The 16,701-nt window shown below is 42.0% G+C and overlaps 1 protein-coding gene across 1 annotated transcript in view; it reads right to left on the reverse strand.

Moving 5' to 3' along the window:
- Positions 1-16,701, reverse strand: part of LOC137416307 (phospholipid-transporting ATPase ABCA1-like) — a 203,631-nt gene that overhangs the window by 48,921 nt on the left and 138,009 nt on the right. Inside the window, exon 32 of the mRNA XM_078771422.1 lies at positions 5,414-5,529. Within this exon, the coding sequence (XP_078627548.1) occupies positions 5,414-5,529 (116 nt within the window). The remainder of the gene's footprint in view (positions 1-5,413; positions 5,530-16,701) is intronic.

Genomic DNA, 16,701 nt, shown 5'->3' on the forward strand with positions numbered 1-16,701 from the left:
AAGACTTTTATAAATTGATGAATAATGCGGTCTTTGGTAAGACTATGGAGAATGTGAGGAAAAGACAAAATATCAGACTATCAACATCTTGGGAACAAGCATCAAAATTAATTAATAGACCGAGTTTTACTCGAGCTGAGGTCTTTACTGAGAACTTTTGTGCGATCCATTTGATTAAAGAGAGTATTGAAATGAACAAACCTATTTATATTGGAACAACAATTCTTGATTTATCAAAGTCATTAATGTATGATTACTTTTATAATAACTTGAGGAAGAAATATCAAAATGATGTTAATCTACTTTATATGGATACAGATAGTTTTATTTTGAAAATTAATACCAACGATGTTTATTCAGACATGAAAAGAGACATTAATATCTATGACACGAGTAATTACAGTCCAGAGAGTGAGTTGTTCTCTTCTAAAAATAAAAAGGTGATTGGAAAGTTCAAGGATGAATTAGGAGGAAATGTTATGAGTGAATTTGTGGGATTGAGGTCAAAGGCTTATGCTTATAAATACATTGTGAATAACGTTGAAAAGACTGATAAGAAGTTAAAAGGTGTAAAGAAAAATGTTATTAAAGAAACAATAAACTTTAAGGATTATTATAACTGTTTAACAACAAAGAAAGAAGAGTTTAGAAAGATTAATGGAATAAGAAGTTATAAACATCAATTATATTCAGAAGAGATAAATAAGAAAGCATTGGGGGCTTTTGATGATAAGAGGTTTATTTTAGAAAATGGAATTGATAGTCTCCCTTATGGTTATATAAGTATATAAGTGATAAGATATATATATAAGTGATAAGATATATATAAGTGATAAGATATACATAAGTGATAAGATATATATAAGTGATAAGATATATATAAGTGATAAGTTAAAAAGGGGGGGGGTTGGGGATTTTAACGGGCTACCGCCGCCTTTTTTACTATTATATAAATGATAGAACCAAGTATCAACCAGACTAAAGAGTGGAGGTGTAATCAACCTTGGTATATAAATGGAAAACATAATGAATGTGAAAAATATCAAATAGGTATAATTGAAAAGGCAACTGGTAAAAAAGTTCACAAAACAAATAAGAGAATTAATTTAAATACCGGTGAATTGGGTAAAAAAGATGGAAATATTTTTGAGTGGACGGAAAACTTTGATGGTTGTCAGGAAAATATATACTTTAATTTAAAAATGGTATGTGGCACTGGAGGCGCTCAAACAAGAACATTGAGGGAGGTTTACCATTTTATCTTAGCTCAGTTAAAATATCTTAATAAAGAACCAAACTCAAACATATTTTTTGTTAATATATTAGATGGTGAAGAGAGTTGTAGGAGAATTAAATTATTTCCCACGCATAAACAAATATTTGTAGGGTCGTTGTTTGAGTGGGTTATATTCACCAGATGATATTAAGAGTAAAAGGTTAAAAGGTCCATGAGGTCAGAAGGATCACAGGTGTTTAAGTGGTCTAATGAATAAGGATAACATGTCAAAAGGTTAGAAGGTTCGTAAAGAACAGGGTGAGAGAAATATAGGTGTTTAGGGGCAATGAGGGAGGGAAAGAATTAATATGGAAGTGAATGGGTCAATGTTTGAGTGGGTCAAAGATTAATCTGCCAGATGATATGTAGAAGAAGGATGATAGGTCTATAAGAGAAAACAAATATTTGTAGTGTTTGAGTGGTCTAATGAACAACATTAAGGATAGGTACTACAGACAAAAGGTTCATAAAGATGAGGGTGGGAGAAATAGAGGTGTTTATGATTTTTGAAAAAGACAAGGGGGTAAATGACATTAGATAGGGATTTCCCATGTTAAACGGAGGTGTCCCAGAAGCAACATTATTACACTACTTATGTGGAAGCAGACGACTCTTGCTTCTGTAAGTCCATGAATAGTTGTGAAATGTCATGTTTCATAACCAATCTTGGACCCCCAAATGGCTACAAGTTGGATTTACTGCTTAATGGTTCGTTTTTTATACAAGGATGGAAAGCAAAAATGTTGATAATTAGACCTCGTAGTAATTATCACTTTTCAAGATTTCTAAATTAGCTTCGCTTTAAAAAATCCATTACTCGAAATAATAATATTGAGATTTCATCTGCACAAATTCTGCTTGAGTAGGTGTTACCGATTTGTCACTTCCGTTGTTGTGGTTTTCATCCACTGTAAATATTTTTGATTCCATGTCTTATTATTGTTGTCGTTTAAGGGAAATAGATATTACTATTTTCAAAAGGTAAAAAAGTTCATGTTTTCAATGAAACCGGAACCGAACGACGACGAAGAGGAGGAGGAGAAGGCGGAGCGAGTGAGTCGGGGAACAAGCCTAGCTGCTTCAAGGTCTGGAGCAAACGTTGATGAACAGAGGTCACTAGCGAACTTCGGGTTTCCCGGGAAAGGGATTCTTGCGACAGAGTGGTTATCGCTGTGACAGATCAACCTGCGTGTCAGGTTTTGGCGGTTGATTCCGAGGAGAATCATCGTCGTGCCGTTACGCCTCGAGAACGGGCCGTTGGCCATTCTGACTCGCGCGCTTTGCGCATCGCGCAAGGTTTTTCGCTTCGCTTCAACCATTTTCACCGCATCCAGACGTTTATCTGGTGTGTGTGTGTGTGTAACGTGGATTTTGAAGGTAAATCTGCGGTTCGCCGGTTTGGAGCCGGGAAACGTCCATACCCGAGGGTGTGATTTCCCAGTCGCCTGGAGGGTGCCTTTGGATTTCCCTGTCGCCTTGAGGGCACCTTTGCGCAGCTTTGGCCGCGTGATGCCGGAATAGAGACATTGGGGAATGTTCTTCTTTTTGCTCACTTGGAGCACAGTGAGTTATATTGTACGAACCTGATGGTACACCATCATAGGAAATATATATTGGTTGTACAAGTGATTACTATTGTTGTTGTTCTGTTATTCTTGTGTGATCTTAATACAATATTTGTTTGTTGGTAACAATTGATGTGGCTTCACCATTGATCTTTGACATACAGAATAACACATTTTTCTGCCGTGACTCCTCTCGGGGCTCGGAGGTACACCATGACCGGGGGTTGGGGAGGAGCATGTAACATAGGTCAGTAAAACCTGAGCTATTTAATCCATAAGAAGTTGTTACAATTACAGTTGGACCCCGCCAATCGCGGTTAATAAAATGCGACATGTTTCTCTATTCGCGGCAAAATGTCACGCGAATTCGCGGGTTTTTTTCTTTTCGCGGCTGTGTTCCGTGAAATTGCAGTTCCCCACCCCCCCCCCCTTATTTGTGGCCATGTTTCGTGAAATCGTGGTTTTTTCCCCCTTATTTGTGGCCATGTTCTTCGAATTCGTGGTTTTTCCCCACCTTATTTGTGGCCATGTTCTGCGAATTCATGGTTTTTCCCCACCTTATTTGTGGCCATGTTCACATGCTATTTGACATATTTCGCGGTTTTTCAGGGGCGTGAAAAAAAAGCTTGAGACATTTATAAAACCCATCTTTTACCAGCCATGCATAAAGCAGCTGGACATACGCAAAAAAGCATCTATGAGCCGTGAGCATGGCCTGCTTATACAGTACAGTACAGTACCGTACATTCACTGCTGTGTGCTTTGAGTTTTCATGGCTTTCGCGGGCACAAATTTTAGCCGCACTATAAACGAGCTTCACGGGATATCCCACCAGATGTGTAAGCAAGTCATCCTCCGTGTATTATAGAATGCAAACACTTCATTAAATCTATTACAGTTTGCTATTTACGGTAAAGCATCATCAGAGAATCAGAGATGTTACGCAATGAAAACGCTTCGGGGGATGTTCCATCAGCGACTAAAACAAGTCTACCCCACAAATTATAGAATGCAAACGCTTCATGAAATCTATTATTGAATTTAGCAGATATGCTCGATATGGCATCATCCGATAACATCCCCCACAAACAATGGACTCCGCAGATACCCACAATGCCCGCAATCCTACATATATACAGACGGTGTCCTGATCATTGTTCTCGTCCCCTTGCTTCGACCTGTGGTTTTGACTCGCTCTGCTCATCGTTCAATAATGGCTCCCAAACGCAAGACCAGTGCCTCTAACAAGAGGCAGAAGAAAGTGATGGGCCTGAGCCAGAAAGTGGAGCTGCCCGACCAACTTTCGAGAGGAGAGAGTGCGGCCTCTTTTGGCAGGCATTACGGCATCAACTAAGCCATTGTTCACTACATACGGAAGAACGAGAAGGCCGTTCGTGAGAAACTTTCAGCAAGCACTGTATCGAGTACGAATGCGGTCACCCATGTCCGGAATGCCCACAGGGAAAGGATGGAGAAGACTCAGAATATGGATCGAGGACAACACGCAGAAGAGGGACTTCATGCTGAAAACCATGATGCTGAACCGTTTCCTAAACCCGCTCACCGAGGAGGAGTTGGAGGCTATTCCAAAGGTTTCCGAAAAGGAGGAGGAGGACCCAAAGGCGGGCAGTAATGAGGAAGAGGTGCTGAGGTCCAACCTCACAGTCCAGTTCCTGGGCGAGGTGCTGCAGGACATGCAGGCGATTGTCGACAGGGTGCAAGATGCTGACCCAGTCATGGAGAGGTACCTCAAGTTCAGGAAGGGCTTGGATGATGCGCCGCTCCCATACAAAGAGCTGCATCGAAATGTTGGGCAATGTGTCAGGCAGCTCCCCATAAGAAGTTAGCAAACAAAACAGCCTTGGAGAAACTTACAAGTGAGCTTCGGAGAAGAAGTTTCAAGTGTTTACGGACGGACTGACGGACGGACAACGCACCATCGCATAAGCTCACCTGAGCTTCGTTCCAGGTGAGCTAAAAACGGTTGAGCAAAGATTCTCAGATGATTGAAATTGAGTTTGCTGTTTCTGTTTCTGCAGAAACAGCAAACTGCAGCAAAACAGCAAAAACAACACTGGAAATGCTGTTTCTGCAGAAACTTTAGGTATTTTGCAATAAATGCTAAAGTAGACGGACAAAAGAGAAAGAGATTGGTCAAGCATGTAATAGACCTTGAAGTTTGTAGCCAAAGCGACCATTGCCAGACAGGAGGTAAGACTTGTCTATCTAGTCCTAAGTGCAATGTCGTCAAAGTTTTGTATATGATGAATCAACCCAAACAGTGAAAAGTCACCAAAGACCTGTTACATTCCACTTCCGCTGACAGATCGTCAGACTCGGCTACAATTGTGTCCTGACCAACTGAAGTGGAAAGCAGAAAGATAAGCCAATGTCTAGTGATATCATGCATCAGTTTCATTCTCATAGTCAAATATAAGTGACAAAGAACATTGGAAAACAAAAATCTGATCTCAAATCCACACGAGGGTAATCAAAATATGTTTAAAAAAAAAAGTCATATTGTGATGAAGAAGTAATACTTGAAGCCAAACAGGGCAGTGACTTTACTTACCCGTAGAGTAGGAGAAGAAGAATAAGAACTGGCAGGTTGGCTGATGAGACATACTCTTCCACTTGAAAGCACAGGAAAATCACGATTACGAGCAGGGCTGGTAGCAGGTAGTTGCACTGAAATGAAAAAGTATCGTTTTATGAGAAAGCACTAAGAACTAAAAAGCACTAAGATAACATCAAGCAGCTGTCTCTTCAGATGCAAGTTATCTACCTCTCAATCATGGGGTGATTAAAAACGTTCTACCAAAGCAATCGTGTGTGTGTGTGTGTGTGTGTGTGTGTGTGTGTGTGTGTGTGTGTGTGTGTGTGTGTGTGTGTGTGTGTGTGTGCGTGCGTGTGTGTGATCGTGTGTGTGTGTTCGCACAATTTGCTTGTGTTGTGACAATGAAGAAGAGTTGTGATCATCAAATCGTTCTCTTTATAACGAGTACAAAGTTTTTGGAAGTATGTGAGCAGAATTTAAAGTTTAATATATTCAAAGTACATTTAACCAAACATACAACACAACGTTATTTTCCGCTTCTTTTTATACAGAACAATTTAACGAGATTTTTATGCCTTTGCCGACAAAGTCGCCAGAGGCATTATGTTTTTGGGTTGTCTATCCGTCCGTACGGGCCAAATCTCATTTTTCTCAGCAATCTTACGTCTGATTGAGACAAAACTTTCAGGGTAGGAGTGACACCCATGCAGAATGTTTTTATGATAATTGTGACGTCATAGGTCACGTGGCATGGCAGCCATGTTGGATTAAAAGCAAATATTATTTCTCTGAAACCGCTGAATGGAAAAATTTTAAACTTGGCACATTGTCAAGTACTCCCAATGGGGAACAAAAGCTTGATAATGAGGGCATATCCCATAGGTGAAGTGGTATACCAGCCAAAAATGTTTTAATGGAATTCCTTATCCTAAAAATCTTAAATTGCATGCACATGATCTATGACCCATTTGTATTGAAATATTAAATTTATGAGATCAAAGGGCACATGGTTTGGCAGCCATATTGGATTGAAGGGAAATATTAAATAATTGTATCTCTGAAAAAAAAAAAAAACCGCTCACCCGCTTGGAGTTTGCAAAAAAGCACCAAAAGGACTCTCAGACTGAGAAACAACATTCTGTGTGCTTTCATTTGTCTTTCACTGAGGAGAGGCTTCCATCTGGCCACTCTGCCATAAAGCCCAGATCGGTGGAGTTGTGCAGTGATGGTTGTCCTTCTGGAAGTTTCTCCTATCTCCACACAGGATCTCTGGAGCTCAGCCAGTGACCATCGGGTTCTTGGTCACCTCTCTTACCAAGGCCCTTCTCCCCCGATTGCTCAGTTTGGCCGGGCAGCCAGCTCTAGGAAGAGTCCTGGTTGCTCCAAACTTCTTCCATTTAAGAATTATGGAGGCCACTGTGCTCTTAGGAACCTTCAATGCAGCAGAGATTTTTTTGTAGGCTTCCCCAGATCTGTGCCTCGACACAATCCTGTCTCTGAGCTCTGCAGGCAGTTCCTTCGACCTCATGGCTTGGTTTTTGCTCTGATATGCATTGTCAGCTGTGAGACCTTATATAGACAGGTGTGTGCCTTTCCAAATCATGTCCAATCAATTGAATTTACCACAGGTGGACTCCAATCAAGGTGTAGAAACATCTCAAAGATGATCAAGAGAAATGGGAGGCACCTGAGCTAAATTTCAAGTGTCATAGCAAAGGGTCTGAATACTTATGTCAATGTGATATTTCAGTTTTTCTTTTTAATAAATTTGCAAAACTTTCTAAAATCCTGTTTTCTCTTCGTCATTATGGGGTATTGAGTGTAGATTGAAGAGGGAAAAAATGAATTGAAACGATTTCAGCATAAGGCTGCAACATAACAAAATGTGAAAAAAGTGAAGGGGTCTGAATACTTTCTGAATGCACTGTGTATATATATATAAATACATAGTATGTGGAATGTGGATACACCAGTATGTGGATCTTTCTGATACACCAGTATGTGGATCGTCCAAAAATAGTGATTACATTCTTTAACAATCCATTACAATTCCACATCCATCTGAAAATGCCAGGATTTAAATAATTGAACACCTTCAGGCAGGATTTTCCATTAGTCATGTTGCAAGGCTGTTTAATGTGAGGAGAAGAACTATTTGACCACAATAGACATTATCAAGCTTCAGGATCAACAAGAGATATGCCAAGAAATGGACGTCCCAAGATAACGACTCTCACTCAGGACGGATACATTTGCTTGATGTATCTATGACATCGGCTTCAAACTGCACAGGGTATTGCAAACACACTCCCTAGATTGTGCACGATAATTGTTATACACCGTCTTGAGGACTCTCCGTGATGCAGCGATCTGTGCTTATTGTTCTGTTCGGCGTCCAATAATTGTAATACAATAATTAAATGAATGAATGATCGTTTTGAGGCCATTTTTCCCCACTAGAGTGGGGGTTAGCCTTGCGGGCCCCATGACAATCATGGTTCCCTGTTTGAGGCAATGTTTTATGGCCGGATGCCCTTCCTGACGCCAACCCTTAGTCGCCTCTTACGATGCGCAGGGATACGGTGTACCTATTCTAAATCGGGGTACACACCGTGATCATTCATCCCAGTGAGCTGGTACTCAATTTGCCGACCTCGGAAGGATGACAGGCTGAGTCAACCCCCCTGGCGTTAATTCAGCGATCGACCGGGATTCAACCTCAGGATCCTAGGATCCCAAACCTGCGCCCTAACCACTAAGCCAACACCAGGCTCCAGTGAATAACCCAGGTTTCTCCTTGAAAGGCACCATGACCATGCAAAGGTCTACAGAGGATGCTGTGAGCGATATGCCACAGTCTGTGTCCAGGATGCCACAAAATTTTGGACATTGGAAGTGTCGTGATGTTGGGTGTTTTGGCAGCAACTTTTCACACCAACATGATCTGTATCAATGGTATTCTGACGGCAGATAGATACATTCATAAGATCTTACAGCAACATGTGTTGACTGCCCTTCAACAACATGGTAAATTAATTTGAACAAGAAACGTTCTTGTCATTGCCAACATGAATGTTCCGACAATCTGGCCTGCCATCTCTCCATATTTAATTCTGATTGATCATCTCTGGGATATCATTGATCGTCGTGTTCAAACCTTGCCAAGACAGCCACAGACCCTCGATGAGCTGGAACATGAGCCCATTCCAGCATGGAATGCCATTCCCCAGGCACAGATTTGAGGGCTCATATGGTCAATGCGACCATAGTGCAACGCCATAATTGCTGCTGGAGGTGGACATAACCGATATTGAGATTGTTACTTCCATGTTGGATCCCCATGTGAAAACATTCACCACAATGCAGCATTACGTGATTAGGTCACAATGAAATTGACATGTAATTATTCACCATTTAGCTCTGTAATCTGTGTCCCATTATGTCACTTAAATAAATTGCATCAACAACAATATTGGCTACATGGCATGTACAATTATTATTATTATTGAACAATAATTATTATTATTAACAAATTATTAACAATAATAATTATTGTTAATTAATTATTATTCATAATAACATTATTATTAATAATTAATTAATTAATTAATTAATTAATTAATTAAGTAAGAATTACTATTATTATATTAATATTATTAATAATTATTATAGAACAATTATTGGCATTGTGGGGGAAAATTAATTAATTGCGTACTTAAGCTTCATAAATACATATATTGGTCAGCGATTTGTCTGAGAGCTTTGGACAAATGTGAAATCAGTGCAAATGACAATTCTCGCAGGGCAGGCCAGTGTGGAAATTGTATCTAGGGGCAACCAAGCTGCATGTCTCCACTCCCTCTTAAAATCAAATCAACACGTCTGAATTAAAAGGAATGAGCTTCTTCCAATTATAACAAATAAATGTGCTCTTTATAAAAAATACATATATATATATTGTTGCGGTTTTGTAAATAAAGGCAACCCCCCCCCCCGCCCCCCCATAGTTAGTTACACCACAACATGTAGCCTCGCTGTAGTTCAGTTATTTCTTAGTAAATGTAAGCGTAGTCCTTTCCTGTGTTAGTTTTGCGTTGAGCAGGCCAGTGAGTAGGCCTCCATTGGGCTAGGATGCCATGTGCTTGGCCTGGAACAAGTCTGGCAAGGCTGAAGGGAGGAGCTGCAGGGGGAGTGGCCGGTAAGTAGCGAGCCGCCAATCAGAGCTCGAAGGGAGTGGCTCACCACGGCAACGGGAGGAGGGGCATGGAACATTCGGATAAGGCCGGGGCGGGGCCATAAAACCCTGCCCGGGCCCCCCGCCTCAGTCAGAATCCACTGAACGCGTCAGAGTCACCCAGCCCCTGAACGAGTCGGAGTGTTTGAATTGAATTGCTTGTTATAGCCTCGCGGTACACGAATTCCCCATGCCCTGTGCCCTGCGCTCTGCGGCTGCATTAATCGCGTGGTGTGGAGACGATCCATTCCGGAGCCACTTACGCCGATGACCCTCCTACCTGGGCTCCCTGCATACGTGCCGCGAACACCAGAGGGCCACGCCCGGCGAGCTGTCCGGGAGCGACCGGCAGCAAGGCGCGTTTGGCACGCGAACTTGCTCTTCCTACTTTTCCCCGCGTGAGTGAGTGGGCCCTTTGTCTGGATATAAGTTAAGACTGCTTAAGTGCCTGCTCTGTGTCTCTTCGCCCTGTACATTATAAATAAACCTGTGTTCTTCCTCTTATTTGATTGTTCCCGTCCTTTCACTATTGGCCTAGCATCGTACGAATAAAACCGCTTGAATCGGGTTCAATAAAGTAACGGCACGAGTCACGTGATACGCAAACTGCTCGGCGTATTCGATTGGTGTGGCTTGTGCGAGACCCGGTCCCCGTTTTCGTGGCAGCGTGGGTACCAAAGGTACGTGTGGAGTCGACCCGCTACCCTTTTCCACGCTCGCTGCGGGTGTGGCGATTCGGCCTCGTGGACACGAAGACCCAAGAGGGAAAACGGGTTTAACCCCCCCCCCCTCCCCCCCTCCCCCTCTGTACGTCGACGGCCTTCGGGAGATCTGCAACAATATATATATATATATATATGTATATATATATATATATATATATATATATATATATATATATATATATATATATATATATATATATATATATATATATGCTGAGGGCCGAGGGGGTCGATCCTTTCGGAGCTAAAGCCTTTTTCCAGCGCCTCCCCACCCTGCTGCCAATGACCGGTCTTTTACATGGTAGCAACAGGGCCCAGAGATTATACTTCATCATCGTTGATTCCCGTTATAAGGAATTCCAATGATATTGCTCCACATTTGTACAAAGTAAGTAAAAAAAAAAAAGGCACGAAGTTTGACTCAGTCCAAAATAAGGCTTTACACATAATGCCTTCAGAAAGTATTCACACCCATTGACGTTTTCACATTTTGTTGTGTTACAGCCTGAATTTAAAATGGATTCAATTGCGATTTTTGTCACTGATCTACACATAATACCCCATAATGTCAAAGTGGAATGTTTTTAGAAATCTTTGCAAAATAATAAAAAATGAAAAGCTGAAACGACCTGAGTAAATAGGTATTCAACCCCTTTGCTATGACACTCCAAATTGAGCTCAGGTGCATCCAATGTCCTTTGATCATTCTTGAGATGTCTCTACAATTGATTGGAGTTCACCAGTGGCCAATTCAATTGATTGGACATGATTTCGAAAGAAACACAGCTTTTATACAAGGTCCCACAGTTGACAGTGCATGTCAAAGCATAACCTCTACCATCAAGTTCAAGGAACTGTCCATAGAACTCCAGGATAGAATTGTGAGGAGGCATAAATCTGGGGAAGGTTATAAAACAATTTCTAAAGTGTTGAAAGTTCTCAACAGGACAGTGAGCTTCATCATTAGGAAATTGAAATAATATGGAACTACACAGACTCTTCCTATAGCTGGCCGTCCGACCAAACTGAGCAACTGGACAAGAAGGACCTTGGTGAGGGAGGTGATAAAGAACCTAATAACCACTCTGACAGAACTGCAGAGTTTCTTGGCTGAGATGTGAGAACCTGGTAGAAGGACAACAGTCTCTGCAGCACTTCACAAATCTATGCATGTTGGTTGAGTGGCCAGATGGAAGCCACTTCTGAGAAAAAGGCACCTAACAGCACAGCACACCTGGAATTTGCAAAAATGCATGGGAAAGACTCTAAGAGCATGAGGTACAAGATTCTGTAGTCTGATCAGACGAAAGTCGAAATATTTGGCCTGAATGCAAAGTGCTACATATGGCGGAAAACAAGCACAGATCATCACCCATCTAACACCAACCCTACCATGAAGCATGGTGGCAGCAGCATCATGCTATCAGGATGCTTTTCAGTGGCAGGGACTGGGAGACTTGTAAGGATAGAGGGAACAAGGAATGGAGCAAAATACAGGCAAACCCCTAGGAGAATCTGCTTCAGAGTGCAAAAGACCTTAGTCTGCGGTGAAGATTTACATCCCACCAGGACAATAACCCCAAGCATACAGCCAAAGCAACGCTGGAATGGCTTCAGAACAAGAATGTGAAAGTCCTTGAGTGGCCCAGCCAAAGCCCAGACTTAGATGCCATTGAGAATCTGTGGAAAGACTTGAAGATTGCTGTTCTGAATCTGCAATCTGTTCTAACCTTAACCCAAACAACTAGCATACCACGGCCTTGCATCATGCTCCCCATCCAACTTGACAGAGCTTGGGCAAATCTGCAAAGAACAATGGGAGAAACTCTCCCAAATCCAGATGTTCAAAGCTGACATAGACATACCTATGAAGACTCAAAGTTGTAATCACTGCCAAAAGCGCTTCTACGAAGTATTGACTTAGGGGGCTGTATACTTATGTAAATTAGATGTCTGTATTTAATTTTTGATTATTTTGTAAAAAATATTCTGAAAATAATTTTCCAATTTGACATAATGGGGTTCGTGTGGATCAGTGACAAAAAATGTCCATTTTAACCATTTTAAATTCAGGCTGTAACACAACAAAATGTGAAAAACATCAAGGGGTGTGAATACTTTCTGAAGGCACTGTACATAATTCCCACATCACAAGACAGACATTATCAGAAAGTCATATGGGGTACATTCAAGGAAACTTAGAGAGGATTATGCCTTTTTGGCCATTCAGGCCTTTGCCATGCAGACACGACATTCACTTAATCTATCAGATTACGTGTACTTATCTTTTCAGTGTAATGACAGCCTTAAAACTTTACATGACATCCCTTTATGATTAATATATCTATCCCTTTTTCATCTCGAGGTAGGGGATTTATCCATAGGGCATCTGTGCACCATTACTTACTCTTTGTAAGAGAAACTGTGCTGTCCTACCGGATATTGCTCCACCTAGATAGGGGTGCCATGCCCAACTGCACTCTGTCGTGGGCTAGAAATATTAATAAACGATTGTTTTCCTTCTTGAAGCGAAAACAACATGGTGTTGCCTTGGAGCATGCAAAGCAGGATTGACAATATGGTGGATGGAACAGATGTGGCTGCAACAAAGATGCTGGTTTTAGTGCCAGGATTTGGATCTTAAGAAAGCTAGAATAAGGAAATAAAACGATATATTTACTTCTGTCACTTCACAAGTATTATTGCAATACATCATAATAATATTATTCTGGCAGTATACTTCAAAGAGAGCCAAATAGACCAAATGAACTATGTGACTAATATACTTCCTGAAGGCTTTATTGTTAATCCCATCACTAGTTCAAAGCACCAGTTGTGCTCTCTATGCAATAACTAATGACCACAATGATGGCACAGAAGTAGCACCAAGACATATTTTTTCAAGAAACACCATTTTAAATCATTCTTGTTGCACTCACAGAGATTGCTGAATTCATTTTATTTAATTCTAAAAATACTAATAAAGTCTTCTAATGTATTCTAAGGATACGAGCATTTATTTATCAGATTGGGTGAATATTGTCACAAACCGGGCAGCAACAAAGTCCCAGAGGCCAATTGTCTATTCTGGAGGTCGCATAAATATGTCACGGTCTGAATGGTCCAAATGATGTCTGTTTTGATTTAATCACAAGGATTACCAAGCGATGAATTTCCTTCCAAATGGCACCGGAAATATTATTTTAAAAATCAGCTTAACCACATGCCAATAATTGTTCATGCTGTTGTGGAACTAATTAATTTATCCTTCATTGATAGACAGGTGATACGCAAACATCATCAATTCATCAATTCACGTGAGCAACAATAATCAACATTTCCCAAAAATAAAGCAACAAAACTTCCAAACAACCTACAACAATTTCCAAAGTTAGTTCCCTCTGGACAAAGCATCAGCAACGACATTGTCCCTGCCCTTTACATGCTCAATTTCCAAGTTGGACTCCTGCAAAGCCAAACTCCATCTCATGAACCTCTGATTTTTATTTTTCATTTTTTTGAATGAAGGTTAAGGGTTGTGATCAAAAATCCAAAGTCAAGCAAATCTATAGCACTTTTTAAGGAGGCCGAGCTGAGAGCCAGGTTTCATGGTGGTTGGGTGGTGAGGCCTGGAAGTATTAACTACATGGACGCCTTTAGGAGCGTGGAGTTCACGGTTAATCCGTGTCGGAATCTTGGCTCGGCTGCTCCACAGCATTCAGCGCTTCAAACTCTTCCTAACTTTCATAATAATCACGGTTGGAGCGCTTGTCGCTGTAGTCACGTGAATAGCGGTCTCCTTCTCGGCCACTACCCTGATAATCATCCCTTCGGGAGCTGCCGTAACTCTGGGAGCCTCCATAGTAATGTCGACTGCGGCCACCACCAAAACTACTACTCCCACCCCGGGAGCCATAGCCACCCCTGAAACTACCTCCACGTTTTCCTCCTGTGTAGCCCACTCGACGCCCATGGCCTGCCTTCTCTCCTGTTATGGTCCGACCATCCAAATCCTTGCCATTCAAATCCTTTTCTGCATCGTTGGCGTCCTTTGTGTTTTCAAACGTGACAAAGCCAAACCCTCTCGACTTTTGCATCTCCCTGTCTTTTATCAGCCGCACTTCCAAGAGTGGTCCATATTTGCAGAAGACAGAGTCCAGAACATCTTCCCTTGTGTTGAAGTTCAGTCCACCCACAAAGAGCTTGCCAACATTGCCTCCATCCCTGACTTGTGTGTGCTGACACTTAGTTTCAGGGTACTTGACAAGAAGTGTCTGTGCAAAGTGTGACGTCAGTCCCTTCCTCTTCTCTTCAGAGCACTTCCTACCCATAGCACGAGTCACGGTACAGGATGGAAAGATACCCGGATTCTCCTGCTCTAACTGTGCAGTGTTATTTTCCATACTAGGCTTTCCAACAAACATTGGGTTACCAGAAACTCGACCACCGGCCAAATCATTCCCGATAACAAAAGAGATTCCCTCTACAGGTAGAGTGGCTTGTAACCCTACGGTGACCGGTCCTGACACCAAATCAGACTTTAAATGGATGACATGAAGTGGAGCTTTAACATAGCCAACAACCCCCTGTAAAAGAACACTAACACCAGTTGCCGTCTTCTCTGACAATGGCAAAATGCCCTCAAGCATCAAAGATTGATGTGCTCCTGTGTCCCTCAATACCCTAACAGGTCTCTGGTTAGTCAAGTCTCTATCCAGTGACACAAACCTCTCTGTAATAAAAGGTTTGTAACCTTCTTGAACAAGGTCGTTCTGTGATGCCGTAACTTTGGCATGGGAACCTTCACAAGGCACTGTCCTCCAAGGACGATTTCTCGCATTTGCCAATGCATTCGGAGTTGTACTAGTCTGACTCTGCTCTTGATTTTTCCTTTCCAGGGCATAACATTGGGACATCAAATGTCCAGGTTTCTTGCAAAAAGCGCAAGTAGGCCCGGAGGAAAAACTCTTGGTCTGCCTCGAGCCCCCTGGAAGATAAGTCTGTCTTGGAACTGTAGTCTTCTGATCACTAAAAGTCGCGGTATCAGATTTGTCCTCATAGTCATCTCTAGGCCGCCCCCATGAATATTCGTTCTCCGCACCGGATGTACCATAACTCCCCTGGCGAACTCTAGGCGGGAAGTTAGGTTTGTGGAACCCCATCCTGTGTGTCAAGGCATAGTCATCTGCCACGGTTGCTGCTTCATACAACTCTGGTACCTTCTTTTCCTCCAGATGTACTTTAATGTCCTCGTGGACACACTGTTTGAATTCCTCCACCAAGATCAATTGTCGCAACAGTTCAAAGTCTTTCCCAATCCCTTTCGAATCACACCACCGATCAAACATGGTTTCCTTCATTCTGGCAAACTCCACATGGGTCTCACTCTCCCTCTTCCTGGCATTCCGGAATTTTTGCCGGTAAGCTTCAGGGACCAATTCATAGGCTTTGAGAATGGCTTTCTTCACTTCCTCATAATCTGTACATTTGTCAATCGGTAAAGCCGAAAATATATCTTGAACTTTACCCACCAGAACACTTTGCACTAACATAGTCCAGGACCCCACAGGCCATTTTAGCATTTGAGCCACTTTCTCAAAATGTAAAAAAAACTTGGCTACCTCCTTTTCATTGAAGGGTGGAAACAGCCTCACATGCCTACTAACATCCCAGATGTTCTGACTAGTTGTCGAACTAGCCTGCATGGATACGACTTCTCGCCGTTCTCCCATTAATTCCAGCTCCTTGAGTTTAACTTCCTTCTGATATTCCATGTCACGTTCCTTTAACTCCCTTTCGGCTCTCCTTTCCTCTGCTCTTTTCTCCTCGAGTTCTCGTTCCAGCTCTACCCTTTTTTCCGCGAGTTCTCTTTCAGCTCTCCTTTCCTCTGTTCTTCTTTCCGCGAGTTCTCGTTCCTGTTCTATTCTTTTTTCCTCGAGTTCTCGTTCCTGTTCTACTCTTCTTTCCAAGAGTTCTCTTTCAGCTCTCCTTTCCTCTGCTCTTCTCTCCTCGGCTTTCCATTCCAACTCTTTTAACCTTTCCTGGCTCTACAGTTGCATCTCCATTTTCCGGAGCTCCACATTTTCTTTTTCCTTGGGTAACCAATCCAAGGCTACCTCTGTCCATGTTCCCTGTCCCACCAGAGATTCTACCACCAATGTCTGCATCTCTGCTTTCTTCATATGAGCTCGGACCTCCAAGTTAAAATGTTTGGCCAATATCAAGAGTTCCGATCTTTTTAACGCTCGGAACTGTGCCTCATTAGGGGACGCCACAAACTTTTCTGCGTCAAACACCATAGTGACTATTAGTTAGCACCTGTTAACCTTCACACAAAAATTTCC

The sequence above is a fragment of the Myxine glutinosa genome, chromosome 1 (genome assembly GCF_964187855.1).
Source record: "Myxine glutinosa chromosome 1, kmMyxGlut1.1, whole genome shotgun sequence".
Classification (NCBI taxonomy): domain Eukaryota; kingdom Metazoa; phylum Chordata; class Myxini; order Myxiniformes; family Myxinidae; genus Myxine; species Myxine glutinosa.